Genomic DNA, 13,026 nt, shown 5'->3' on the forward strand with positions numbered 1-13,026 from the left:
TGAGAGGTTATAGGTCTCTATTCAATATTCTAGTCTACATCGCAGGCGGTAGGGTTGAGGGGTTGAAGTTAACAGAGCTCGGGTGGTTGAAACATAAGCGCCGCCAGAGGAGAGCGTCTTTATCTCTGTGGAGAAAACTGTGGGAAGGGAGAGCTATAGAAAGTTGAGTGGTCGCGTAACTCGAAACTTCGCAGAGTTAGGGGTTGAGTTGTATCGGCGTGGCCTTCTGGCATTGGACCAATCACATGTTGTTCGATGCATTTTATAGGGGACGACAGTGCGCGTCCCCGACATGGGCTGTTTCCAATAATCAGGACCCCGCTATTGACGGGGACAAGATGCTTGGATAGATCTTTATTATGCTCGAGCAGTCGACATGCTCGACTTCAACCTGCTACGGTTTACCGCATCTTTTTATTCGGGAGCTTGTGCTCGAGTTATTGAACTGTTTGGGAACTTGGGAAGCTTTAAGAAAATTTGGAATATTTATTTCAAGGAAGGTACTTGCTTGCATAAGTTGCACTTACGTGGGACTGAAGCTATGGGAAGATAGTCCTTCAGAATTGTTTTTTTACCCTTTTCTCTGCTACCTCTATATCTTCTACGAAGCTGAAGGCATTAGCTAAGCTCCTCATAAAAAATTGCCAGTGTTATCTTTGAAGGTGGATTCTAATTCCTCCTGGCTTCCAGAAACACTTAGCAACTCTGTTAGATTTTATTAAATACTAATTGACCTCGGGTCTAGTAAAATATCACAGAAGCTCGCGATATTAAAGGCACACGGAGATTTTCATCGACACATAAATTAGGCGTTATTGGATAGCCTCGTTGCGGAGTGGAACGTCAACTGAATGGCCCCTGTTATTTGATTGCAGGGCAGTTCCAGTCGAGGAGGAGCTCATATGGAATGGCATCACGTGGACCCTCGGCGACGACGCTGCCAATCGCGATAGCGATTGCCGTCGCGATGTCAGTCGTCGCGAACGGTCTCTGCCCGAGCCAATGTCGCTGCGACGACGAGAGCCTGCGCGCGTCTTGCGCCTACGCAGGCCTCGAGGTGGTGCCGATCCAATTGAACCCGGAGATCAAGCATCTGGACCTGTCCAACAACCGCGTCGGGAACATCCACCTGTCGTTCGGCTTCTACGGTAACCTGGAGACCCTCGACCTCACCCTCAACACCATCCACACGCTGGGCTCGGACAATTTCGTCTTCCAAAAGAAGCTGGCCACCCTGAACGCGAGCGGCAACGCGGTCAGAGCGCTGGCGAAGAACGCGCTGCAAGGCCTCGCGGCCCTGAAGGAGCTGAACCTTGCCAGCAACAACATCTCCGACATGGACGAGCAAGCGTTCAAGAGCACGGGCGAGCTGGAGGTGTTGAATCTCAGCGACAACACCATCACCAGCCTGCCGAGCGGCTTGCTGAGGAATCTGCACAAGATTCGCACACTGATCCTGAAGCAGAACTCTCTGCTGGAGATCCCGACCGACAACCTGGCGCTGGCTCCCAGCTTGGAGAACGTCGACCTGTCCGACAACCTGATACAGGAGCTGGACAGGGACTCGTTGCCCCCGCTGCCGTCGCTGGTCGCGTTGAACCTCGCCAACAACGTCATCCGGAACATCGCCGGCGACACGTTCGACCGTCTGCCCGGTCTGCTCAAGCTGGACCTCTCTGGGAACAATCTGACGTCCGTGCCCACGTTCGCGCTAGCCAAGCTGCGCGTACTGTCGCAGCTAGTGCTCAGCAGGAACCCTCTGGGTAGCCTGGACGCCTTAGGTTTCCGCAATCTGTACGAGCTCAGGAACCTCGAGCTGAACGACTGCTCGATCCTCAGCGTGCACTCGAAAGCGTTCGGTGACAACGTAAACCTGGAGCGGGTCTCGCTGGACGGTAACCGTGGCCTGAAGGAACTGCCGTTCAACGTTCTCTTCGGCGCCAGGTACCTGAAGTGGGTCTCCCTGCGTCGCTGCAGCCTCTCCACCCTCCACCACATGCAGTTCCCCGTGGACGGCCTGCTGTCCCTGCGCGTCGGCGGCAACCCTCTCGTTTGCAACTGCTCGATGCGCTGGCTGTGGAACGTGATCAGGGCGGAGGAGCTGCGGAACGAGTCGAGGCTCGAGCTGGACACCCACGACATCATCTGCACCGACGAGCAGTTCGCCGGGAAGCCGCTGATCGCCCTGCCGGAGGGTTCGCTGCAGTGCAGCCTGACCTTCTTCTACCTTTCCCTCATGGCCGCCGGCAGTATCGCCGCTACCGTTGTCATAGTACTGGTGATCGCCCGTCAGACGCACGCGAGGAGGAAGAAACGGCTAGCGTACGCGGCCCCTAGCCGGCCGGAGTTCCTGGTCTACGTGGGCAGGAGCAACAACCGCGTGGACAAGAACGCGGAGTCGTACAGCAGGCGACTGCTGGCTCTGGGCGATGACACGCCGTACGACACGTCTCGCGGCAAGAACGGCCAGCCGAGCCGCCAGCCCCAGGACACGAACATCTATGAGACGCCCAGGTATACCCGCGTCAGCCGGCGGGACGCGGAGCCAAGACAGCCGGCGGAAGAGGGCGTGTACGCTGTGGCCGACGTGAGCGATCCGCGCGACGAGCCGCCGGAACTCTTGTCGCCTTATCGCGCCCAGACCCCGGCTCCACCGAGGTCCGCCGTTCACAGACTCGACTGCGCTTACGACTACGACTACGACTACGATTACCAACCTCCGCTTCCCCAGAAGCCTCACGTAGTGTTCGTCTGAGCGCGCAGCCTCTTGCCCTCTGTACCGAGCAGTACATACTCAGAACAAGAGCGAGGAGGCCGTGATCCTCCTCAAGCGCACCTCGGCTCGTTTCACCTATTGAAACGCAGGTTGGGCGCGTCGTGGTAACCGCGTGGAAGCTGATGCAATAACGGCGTCTGCATCCCTGCGCTACTTATCCCCATGAATATTCCCCACCGCGACACGTGGAAGCAGGAGTAGCAGGTCTCCCGTCTGCCTGGCTCCAACGCTGTCCCCTGGGGATACGGAACCACTGTCTCTCCGCCGCCTTTCCACCTCCGGCTCCCTCCGGCAGATTCTCCCTACCAACGCGAGGCAGTGCCATCGACGATGGAGGCTGAGCCGTGCCGATGAGCTGATACGTCCGTCAACCCGATGTAACGGAATCTGAGAAAGAGCCGCCACGGCGAACGGGGCGCGCACTCGACGAGTAATCCGTGTTTCGGCGAGGGGATTACCGTAAGAAATGTCCCCCGAGGTGGATCCATCGTTGTCGCGATCGGAGGAGGCTCTAATAAGGCTGGATCTGTTCTAACTGATTGCGCGAGATCAGCCGTGATACGGTAATCCTTCCCGGAAGTATCGATCCCAGCGTCCGCAGGGACTGCTAGCGTACCCGACAGCCTTAAGGTCTGCGCACACATATCCGTTCCGTGTCAGTTCCGTATCCGTTCCGTGTCCCTAATTTCACTGACAACTGTGTAGGAGGCCCGCTCCGGCTCGGTCAGTGCCAATTCAGCCGTTTCTGCAAGCCTGCTGTACAGTTCTTTCAGTCAGCAGGTGACAGAAGTATTCGCACACCCTTCAAAACAGAATAACGTTTTTAAAATTGGTCCAAACCACGTGATTTTATTAGAAGCTAGAAGTACTAGGTTCCTCAGTAGGTGGCGTATTACGTCGTTTTGAAAAAAATCGCAATTGGTTGGAATAGCGAAGAAAATAATGAAGGTCGCTTTTTCCTTTTTTTCCCTGCACCTGTAATGAAAATTCAAAAATTCCTTAAGTAAGTTTTACTCCAATGCTGGTACATAGTAAAACATCTGGTTTCCTGTAAATGGATGCTTTCCTCGACATCAGCAATCCACTGCTAATTATTAAAGTAAAAGTACATTTTAATCCATACAATCTCATCCACACGCTTCCCTTTTCACGTCTAATACTGTTTATGGGATGAACCCAATGCTTTCTCTTCGCTCGTTTTTTACTACATCTTTTGTGTAAAATCCAAATAGACAACGTTTCAATCTCGTTCATTTTTTGTCGGAGAAACATTTTGTCCAAAAATGTGTGGGGCGCGAGAAGATATTTTTTATTGAAGAACAAATCGCCGCGCGGTACGAAGAGTAGCACGTCTCATTCTTTTCTTACGGACAACTGCACGTAGAAGAAGACAAGTGTGCGCTGCTCCATTCCAAAACAAGCAACCGATACCTTTTACGACCACGGAACTGACACGGAACCGATATGTATGCGCAGACCTTTAAGCGGGCCACGAGCGTTCGTCCAGGATGGAAGGACAGAAGCTGCCACGTGACGCGACACCGAAGAGCGGCCACGCAGTTGGAAATGAAATGTCTTCCGAGATAGTCGCGCCGCCGGGGAACCAGATATGCATTTTTCGCTGGCTAGGGAGGGCGCGTAGGCGGGCGGGCCGTAGGGAGAGCGCGATCCGACCTGGAATGTAAATTGTACGGGGGCGCAAACGTGCCGGCTGCAGCCGGGAACGTATTTATTTCCACGGATTGCGTCGGATTCCGTTGGTTCAGTGCAAATGTCGGGGGGCGCCGTGTTCCGCGTTCATTTCGCGTTTAAACGCGGTGACAAATCAAATCAAAGCAGCGTCTCGTTAGCCCGTTTAAACCGTTCTAGGATATAGCATCCCATCCCTCGAAATCGCATCTCCGTCTTTCGCTATGTTTTATCCGTCTGCGTCTCGCTGGACGTCTTCTCTCCTCTACGTTCACCCGCGCAACGGTGCACCCTTCGTACACATTCCCCCTACACCCCCGTCCGGTCCCCTCGTCCAGGGTCCACTTTAGGCCGTGTAAACCTGGGCGACGGATGTCTAGCGTGCCAGGTCGCCTACCTCGGCCGAGGATTTTAACGGGGGACGATTTGTAAAGAGAAAGCAGGAAGCCGTCGATTCCCGTTCCCTCCGTGTTTTTAAGGGAGCAAAATGAGACGCGCGACGTTCGGAATCGCTGGGACGAACGGGCCCCCGCGTTTCGCTTCTCTGTCCCGCCCGTCGCACGGCCGATGGAGAGGACCGTTCATCAGGATCTTGTAAATTGAAGCAATAATAGACGCGATCTTTAACCGTAGGCACCACACTACACACTGGATATATTTAGAGACGAGATTACACGCGTTTATACAGACATAAGCATACATATATATATATATATATAAATAATATATATATATTTATTTATTAATTTATGATGTTAAGTTTGGAAAGATGTTACGTTTTGAATACAAAAATGAGAGAGGAAATGAAAATATAGTACTTAAAGCATCACGAAGATAATGCGCACGTCTCCGTCGTGGAACACCGCCGAGGGGTTGTCGCGCGCCCTCGAATTCGCGTGGTCCCGCACTGGTACCTTCGGCAGGCGTCACCAAGTCGCGGGATGATTACGCGAACTCGTCGGCACGATCCACGGGGATTCGTCTGTATGCGTGCTCTGCGTTTGTGTGCGTGTGTTTCGCCGTCGAGAGCGTGTCCTCGAAGCGTCACCCGTCCGTCGAGAAATTCTCGCGGAATATTGAATTCCGTGCTGATTAAAGCCTCCCATTTAGATAGCTCCTCGATAGGCAAAGTTTCCGCGTTAAATATTCATCTCGCCGTGAAGGAACTGTGACCATGGCTTCGTAAACACTGGATCTATGATTTATGTGGGGCCGACTCGAGTTTACATCAAACGCAAGGGAGTTGCGTACCCATAGCGTTCTCCTTTAGTTGCATTCAGTACCAAAAGACAAGAAGAAAGTTCATAAGAACGCACAATTTGTATAACTTGCAAGTAGCTTATCTTCGCATCGAGTACACAGAATTGCAAACGAGGGGCGAGAAATTAACGATTTATTTAATTTAATTATCCCCCAATAATTAAATTATCGCGTATTAATTTTATTATTTTTAACGCAACTTTTACAACTATTAACTTATCGATATACATATTTAATTTAATTATATATATATATCAATTGTACCAAGCCGAAGAGTGATTGAAACAGAGTCACCGCTTTGCATGTGCGTATTAGGTACCCTGTAGTCCCTCGTGCACCCCCATCGCGTTGAATTTCACCAATTCGCCTGACACTCAGCCGCTTAATTCGCGTTGCCATTCAGTGGCAATGGCAGCCGGGCGCGTGGGTGGCGGCATAAAAAATTGAGCGAGCTAAGCGGGGGATGAAATATTCGCGCCACCTGTAAGAACGTGATTCCCGGGGAAATGAGCCGGGACGGTTCCGCGGTCGCTGGTATTTCTTCCCCGAGCGTCTCGCCAGGAGCAGACGGGTCTGAAAAATTCATCTTCCCCCGCCGCGGAGAAGCGATACCGCGGAGGGGGCGAGTCGAGGGTGAAAACAGAAGGTCCCACTGACCTAGAAGCCGCTGGCTCCTCTGGCCCTCGAGGTCGTCCATCACGCGCAACTTCTCAGCCTCCGATACGAAGTTCCCAAACCGATCGGTCGGAACCTGGAAACTTGCTCGCGTCCCCGGCTCCTCCGTGGCAATCTGGTTACGCCGGGACTTTCCGTTTGCACGTTTTATATCCCGTCGACCCGCGTCCCTTCCGCCGCTGATATCGATAAAGTGCAGAACTGTCGGGATATGTCAGGGGTCGACGTAAAACCCTCCCCACTTAATTCTATCGCGGCGGAGTTCGATGATTGAGTCGGTGAACAGGGCGGGCCGTGTTCCATGATTTTATCCACGGGGAATGGAACTTATCCTGGCATTTCGTTGGCAAACTACGGGGAGTGGCTCGGAGAAAGGGGGTTGAAGAGATCAGTGTCACGCGTCGCTTGTGGAAATAGATAGGAAGTGTCCGCAGATCCGAGATGGGCGAAAGTCTTATTCAAATAAACATTTCGAATAACGAATCAAAGTTAGAAACATTATTGTCGAGTGAAATTATTAACTCAATTCATCCAATAATCTAGAGTTACAGTAACTTTTATTCGATCCGTTATTTAAACAATTTTCTGAATTACAATGCAGAAGTAACTTTTGAATTGCTTCAGTCGTGGTTACTCCTTTTTCTTTAGGGTAGTAATCACTGGCGTAAATTCTCATTGAGCATAGAGCAAAGGTAGATAATCGACCAATTCGAGGTGAACGCGAAGCGCGTCGGTGAGAAGAGGCGTGAAAAGACCACCTTCCGACGGCCGAAAATATTAGCGCAGGAAGCGTTTTGTCGGGGCCACCTTCCCGCTCGGTTAGCCAAGATTCTTCGGTGGCACTTGGCCCCGACTCGTTAGTCATGGTAGTTACCCACGCTACGCGACTCCCCGAGTCTGAAGAACGAAGAAGAGGAGGATGAAGAAGAGAGGATGGTCCAGGAGGACGGCTGGATCGCGCAAGAAAGACCCAGAAGAGGGCTAAGCGGCTTCTACCCGTCTGCTTCCTCTTTCCGTTCCACGACGGGCAACCCCCCCTTTTTCCGGCTTTGCTCCTGGGGGGGGGGGGGGATTCCGATGGGTTTCGAGGGCGCGCCCCCGTTCGACGGCTATTTTTGTATGTACATAGAATGAAACCTACGCAACGTCGTATGCGCACCACGTTCCTCGAACGCGTGAAAACGTCCGTCTGTGTGTGTCCGTTGTTTCTCAATTGTTCGTTTACCTGTCTGTGTTACTTTGTCTATCTCTCTCTCACTCTCTCTCTCTCTATCTATCTATCTATCTATCTCTGTCTTTCTCTCTACATTATCACCGCCGGTTTCATAACAACGATGCAAAGATACAAAACTCTCGAGAGCCTTTTTCGGATGGAATTTCGCTTGTAAATGGAATGGTAGGCGACACGTGTATATGCTTCACCACTTCCTCCGGGGCTGGTGAACGACGCCCGTCGCTCGATCGCTCGAGTGCTGCTCGTTCACTCGCCTTTTCGACGATGCTAATATCCCTGATGAAGGGTGCCGCCGCCGAGGCGACACCCGCCTTCCGAGGGAGATTGCTCGGCCACGGTGTATGTTGTACAGCGACTTCTCCTTGGTGGGCGTTTAAGCGCGTTTTGGCATTAGAATATTAATCGGTGGACGTAAATTGCGTGTTTGGACTTAAGAGTCACTTGAGAGTACTTACTTGGTATCCTGCGTTTAATAATTAGCGACAGTGCTGGGAGTAGATCGCTGTACGAGAGGTGGGGATGATCTCGGAGGAGATTCTATCTGTGTTTTCATTGAGCCTTTATGTTCCGATCTCTTATGATGCGGTACTTGCAACTTATCAACGTAAGTTGCACAATTTCATTTATTTTCGCACGAGGGATCGCACTGTTACACCTTGCGTTACTGAGTTATTAGCAGTTAATAGGTTCTCGAAATGTCTATAGATAGTAAACAGTACAGTGGGAATTTGTGTTTCGTGAGCTCACGATAGGGAACCTTGCGAACCCTCCGACACGTGTCAATAGGTTAGGATATTACAAGGATTTATTTTACGCACCGCTGAGAGTAAGCAGTGCTGCCCGAGCAGCTCCCTCTGAAACGCTCAGGGTGTCCGTCGACTCAGCCGCGTTTACTCGTGTATCCGACGTTTAATGGAGCTAGTACTAGATTAAGGCTAGAATTAAGACAATATCGACACCAGCGTTTCCCGAACGATTTATCGCGGAACAATGATGCCAAGCGCTTCGTTACAAGCTTGTGTATTTACGTGCGTTTATGAAACCGGCTTACTTGAATGCGTCCACTGTTTGTGCCATTCGTACCTTTCCTTCGTCCCTTTGTCTGCTCGTTTTTTGTGCACCCTTAGCCACTGTCGCGTCCTCGTGAACCGACGAAGACCAGTCACGTGTAACCGTTCCGTTCATCTCCGCGCAAAATGTCATTGCACTGAACCTAACCTATGTCGATCTTTCCTGTAAATAGTTTCGTCCGCTCGTAGCCTTTCTGTACAGTTGTTCGCTTCATGCCTTCTTTCTCTTGCATTCTTCATCCCCCCCCCCCCCCTGCCCCTCTAAAAAGGGCCGGGCCGGGTGAAAACGTCGAGGGCACAGTTCCCGGCGTTCGACGACTTTATACTTTGCTGATTCGCAGAATTCTGATACGCGGAATTGGCTAGTTTCTTATCAGTGGGGAGGATCGCGATTTTTTGGATCTCATAGCATCTCCTTGGATCGAGCGTAGCGAAAGTATCGATGGTACCGACGCTCGATCGAAGGCGCAACGATTTACGGTGTTCGATAAAACGTAGACGTAAATTCGTATTTTGCATAATGTATCGCAAGTCGTGTTTAAAATTCTTTCCAATTCCGATCTACGACCATAGGGGCTCGGTCGACTTTTGCTACGCGTTGAAATTGCAAGGGGCGAGCCTCGTCTTGTGAAACTCCGCTCGAAATTTCGTTCGAACTTTCGGCTGGAGCTACGAATTTATACTTAACGATTTATATATATATATATAACAAAAAAAAAGGTATATATATATACACATATTCACGGGTACATATGTATGTACTTACATACACGAAATATTTTAAGTAAACATATAGAAATTTCATACATTGCTAATAAAAATGTTTAAGATACCTAATAAAGTTATATTGTATATTCAGTATAGACGGTAGAACATGTTCGATCCCTTTCGCTGTGTTGCCTCGCTGTGTTCACGTGTAGACTATCTCTGCTATTGTAATCCCCACTGTCTCATGTGTCCCATCCTTCTGTGTGTACCGTTTGTGTCGTCGATATTAATATCCCCTTATTCTAGAAAGGGAACGATATTCGCTTATGACGTAACCGTGGATAAGGCGAATACGAAGGGAGCGTTGGCGAGTTTCGAGAATTTATTTTTTTAAAAAACACAAAAGCGCCAGACGAGAGGACGTCGAGTTGCACTCCGTTGAATAAACAGGGGATAGCCGGGAGGTTTTTTCATGCACGGGTACAAATAGATTTACTTTAGGGATAAAATCCTATTTAAAAATACCACGCCTCGAGGACCATAAATTTCACCTCTTCTCTCCCCTCCATTCAGCCATCGGGTGAGCGCAGGAAGTTGCCGAAGTGTAAGTTTCGTTTTTTTTTCACACGCTTAAGTGCCGCACCGGATGGTCTTTAGTAAAACGGTAAAGAAAACAAGCAAAGCGAGTACACCATAAAAGGTGCATAACTCGAGAGTCTTGAGTTTCGAAATATCAATACGGAGTTCGTCGAAGACTGATAGTACAGAAAATAAGTCGATGCGCATATTTCACAAATACGTTTTATTCGTGCGATATGTATTACGTACGGACATTTCACTTTTTTTTCATCCATTCAACGTGTGTGGAATGAACTGTATCGTTACTGGCGAGATTGTTTAAATACAGACGAGTTCACAGTTTTATTACATAGTAATTGCTTTGAATGCTTGTTCGACGAACTTTACAACAGTAATGTACATATTTGACACTTTAATTAAAGTCAATTAGAATGCTAGCTGAACAGTGTATGGATGTGTCAAGCTTTGCAGCGTCGCTTCCGAAAAGTTACGATACTATTTCTTTCTTATCGGATGGCTACGTCGGAATATCACAGGTAAAGTTCGAAGTCCACTCTCGCAGCGTTGTAAAATTGATTAGTCTCCCCTGTTCTTCGCACCCACGCGCCGCTCTTGAAGTAACCCTCCTTCGCCCACTCGTGCATTTGCTGGGTCGTATGTGGCCCATGGATTTCAGCGGCTTCGTCCTGCAACCACTTTAACTCCCAAGTCACTTCTTCTTCCTTGGCTTCATCGTTTTCGGAATTCGCTGCTCCTTTGACATTGTCTGAAAGTAGATATCGGATGCGTTACGTGCACATAACTGTGTACGAATATAAATACGCGGGAAGTGTAATTACTTTCACTTTCATCCAACTTTGCTTTCTCTTTCTCATCGAAGTCGTCGGCGTACATATCCAATTCAGCCTCCTGCTTGGAAGGATGCGCACGCTTTTCACCCACCTCGACCTGTAAACATTTGCATCGCGATAGAATCTTTGAAATTTCGCTACCTGTTAATGTACTTTCATCGTGATAAACTACCTTCTTTTTGATTTGTTCATAACTTTCTTGATATATATCCATATTTCCTGTACGCGTCAACAGTTCATTGGCCAATTCTGTTAGTTTTGTTATATTAATGGAATTTTCGTCATCCTCTACTTCCTTTTTCTCCTTTTTCTTCTTCCATCTTTCCGCAGTGGTCAACCTTTTCTTTCCCCTGCCTACGCACGATCGTTGAAATGAATATGCGTTCCTTAAAGTAGAATCTAATCGATTCGAACACCTACCGAGCCTACATAGAGCCTTGGAAACTGTCTCTCCGGGTTTCAAGTATTCCAATATCTGTTTATAAAGCTGAGTCGGGTCGAACATAATATCTGGACCGTCTTCGTCGCTGTCGCTATCGCTATCGCTATCTGCCAATCCGTGTTTCTCACTGCTCTCAGTATCCTTCTTTACGCTTGCTGCGGAACTCGGTTTGATCTATCAAGATTATGCCTTAGTAATGTTTTGCGTCACTGAGTAAACAAGGCAGGTTTACAGATAATTCTATTTCTCTGCTGTATGAAAACATATTCTGGTATTTCAATATGCAACAGTCCTCGAGCAAGAAAAATCTTGTGAAAATAAAAGCGTATCCAGCTTTCGAATCGTTCGCTATTAAAGTCACGTTTTGTCATGGCAAATACAAATTCCATAGAACATTATCGATCATAGGCACGACTTTCATCTTTCAACTGATTTTACGAACCTGCATCCAATCAATGTTGTCTAACCAATTATCTCTAATCTCTTTCTCTTTGTTCCAAAGATAATGGCCATCCTTATCGAAATGCCCTTCTTCCAATTCTTCTTTCATATTAAACGCCGTGAAACCCACGTTCGTTTCTGCAGCAGTAGGCCCATCCTCGACACCTGCGCACACGATAGAAATTGTTAGCTACAAAGAGTTCGCGTGTCGACGCTAATCCATGTATATCTTGGCTAAAGTGACCAGATATTTTCTGTTCCACTGCGGGACAAGCAAGCAAGCAAAAAAAAAAGTGTTAACAGATCCGTGAGGAGATCTTTTCTGTAGTTTATTAAAGCATATACAATATATTTAAAAATACATACTTGTGATTATAAAGTGATACATTGAAACGAAATTATAAATATTTCTTTTTTCACAACAAAAAAAGTAGAGGAAACAGTAACTTTATGCCATTGCGAAAATGTAAAAGGTCAGGGTAAACGCACCAATAGATGAACACTTAAGGCTAATGAATGGACATTTTTATAAAATTATGTTTGCAGCGCGATTGATTCCACGTGCTGCAAAAATTGTTTGGATATGAAGCAAGAAATTAAAAGAGTCTCTAATTAATCAGTTGCTTATTTTAACAACTTATTTTACTCATTTTAATATAAAATGTCCATTCACTGGTACATCCACCCTACATGTCCAATCCGGGACACTTTGCGGGACACTTTTCAATGTGGAACAAAGGGCTCAAATGCGGGACGTCTGGTCACTTTAATCTTGGCGTACCTTCGAAGTCGTCCTCATGCATCACATTGTAAGTATCCTCGTCCTTCTCATCGTCCTCCTCGTCCGAGTCTAACGAGTTTTTCACCGGAGCCTTATTAGTGGCTGCATCCAACTCGTCAAACTTACGCTTCAACATTCTCTTAACTTATAAATACCACCTACAAAATAAATGATACTCGTGCTTTAGCTGGACAGTTTATTAATGACACTTTCTTCGTCCTGTCTCGGCGTGTAACCGAAATAACAGAATATTTCGCTCAACTGAAGTACAAATATTGTAATCCTTCATCGAACGATGCGTCACTTGCGTTAAGGAAGTTATCACTCAACTTTGCGCGCTGATAAGTTCAGATTACTTTCCAAATGCGTGACAAACGAGAATTTCAGGGAGACGTGTTTGAAACGATGTAACGCTGTACCCGATTTAGGTTAGATTTCGGGCAGGGTGGGAAACAGTTGGAAATGACATTGGTTTCCACAAGCGTCGCCTGGTAGAATGAAGCAGAATCATCAATCACAC

The 13,026-nt window shown here is 48.2% G+C and overlaps 3 protein-coding genes across 4 annotated transcripts in view; 1 reads left to right on the forward strand and 2 right to left on the reverse strand.

Annotated features, from left to right (window-relative positions):
* LOC143372540 (uncharacterized) overlaps positions 1-8,837 on the reverse strand; it is a 46,449-nt gene extending 37,612 nt beyond the window's left edge. Inside the window, exon 1 of the mRNA XM_076818811.1 lies at positions 8,718-8,837. Within this exon, the coding sequence (XP_076674926.1) occupies positions 8,718-8,837 (120 nt within the window). The remainder of the gene's footprint in view (positions 1-8,717) is intronic.
* The window catches only part of LOC143372544 (uncharacterized), a 37,825-nt gene extending 28,260 nt beyond the window's left edge, over positions 1-9,565 (forward strand). Inside the window, exon 3 of the mRNA XM_076818822.1 lies at positions 876-9,565. Within this exon, the coding sequence (XP_076674937.1) occupies positions 908-2,755 (1,848 nt within the window). The 5' untranslated portion in view covers positions 876-907 and the 3' untranslated portion in view covers positions 2,756-9,565. The remainder of the gene's footprint in view (positions 1-875) is intronic.
* A 634-nt stretch (positions 9,566-10,199) lies between these two features.
* Holn1 (CD2 antigen cytoplasmic tail-binding protein 2 homolog holn1) lies at positions 10,200-12,959 on the reverse strand. 2 transcript variants are annotated; one of them, XM_076818849.1, is made up of 7 exons: positions 12,837-12,959; positions 12,507-12,664; positions 11,727-11,890; positions 11,263-11,458; positions 11,015-11,196; positions 10,831-10,939; positions 10,200-10,757 (listed from the first exon to the last, which is right to left on the reverse strand). In XM_076818849.1, the coding sequence occupies exons 2-7, from the start codon at positions 12,640-12,642 to the stop codon at positions 10,522-10,524; spliced, it is 1,023 nt and encodes a 340-aa protein (XP_076674964.1). In that variant the 5' UTR covers positions 12,643-12,664; positions 12,837-12,959; the 3' UTR covers positions 10,200-10,521. The 2 variants fall into 2 exon arrangements, with proteins under 2 accessions (XP_076674964.1, XP_076674963.1); XM_076818848.1 differs by having other exon boundaries at positions 12,507-12,949.
* Positions 12,960-13,026: the final 67 nt, after the last annotated feature.

The sequence above is a fragment of the Andrena cerasifolii genome, chromosome 8 (assembly GCF_050908995.1).
Source record: "Andrena cerasifolii isolate SP2316 chromosome 8, iyAndCera1_principal, whole genome shotgun sequence".
Taxonomy (NCBI): domain Eukaryota; kingdom Metazoa; phylum Arthropoda; class Insecta; order Hymenoptera; family Andrenidae; genus Andrena; species Andrena cerasifolii.

Bases quoted from the DNA above. Each gene is read 5' to 3' on its own strand.
- Holn1 (XM_076818849.1), bottom strand. From the start codon at position 12,642: ATGTTGAAGCGTAAGTTTGACGAGTTGGATGCAGCCACTAATAAGGCT. The intron at 11,891-12,506 runs GTACGCCAAGAT...TCGTGTGCGCAG, and splicing joins GCATGAGGACGACTTCGAAG to GTGTCGAGGATGGGCCTACT. The intron at 11,459-11,726 runs GTTCGTAAAATC...TAATCTTGATAG, and splicing joins ACAACATTGATTGGATGCAG to ATCAAACCGAGTTCCGCAGC.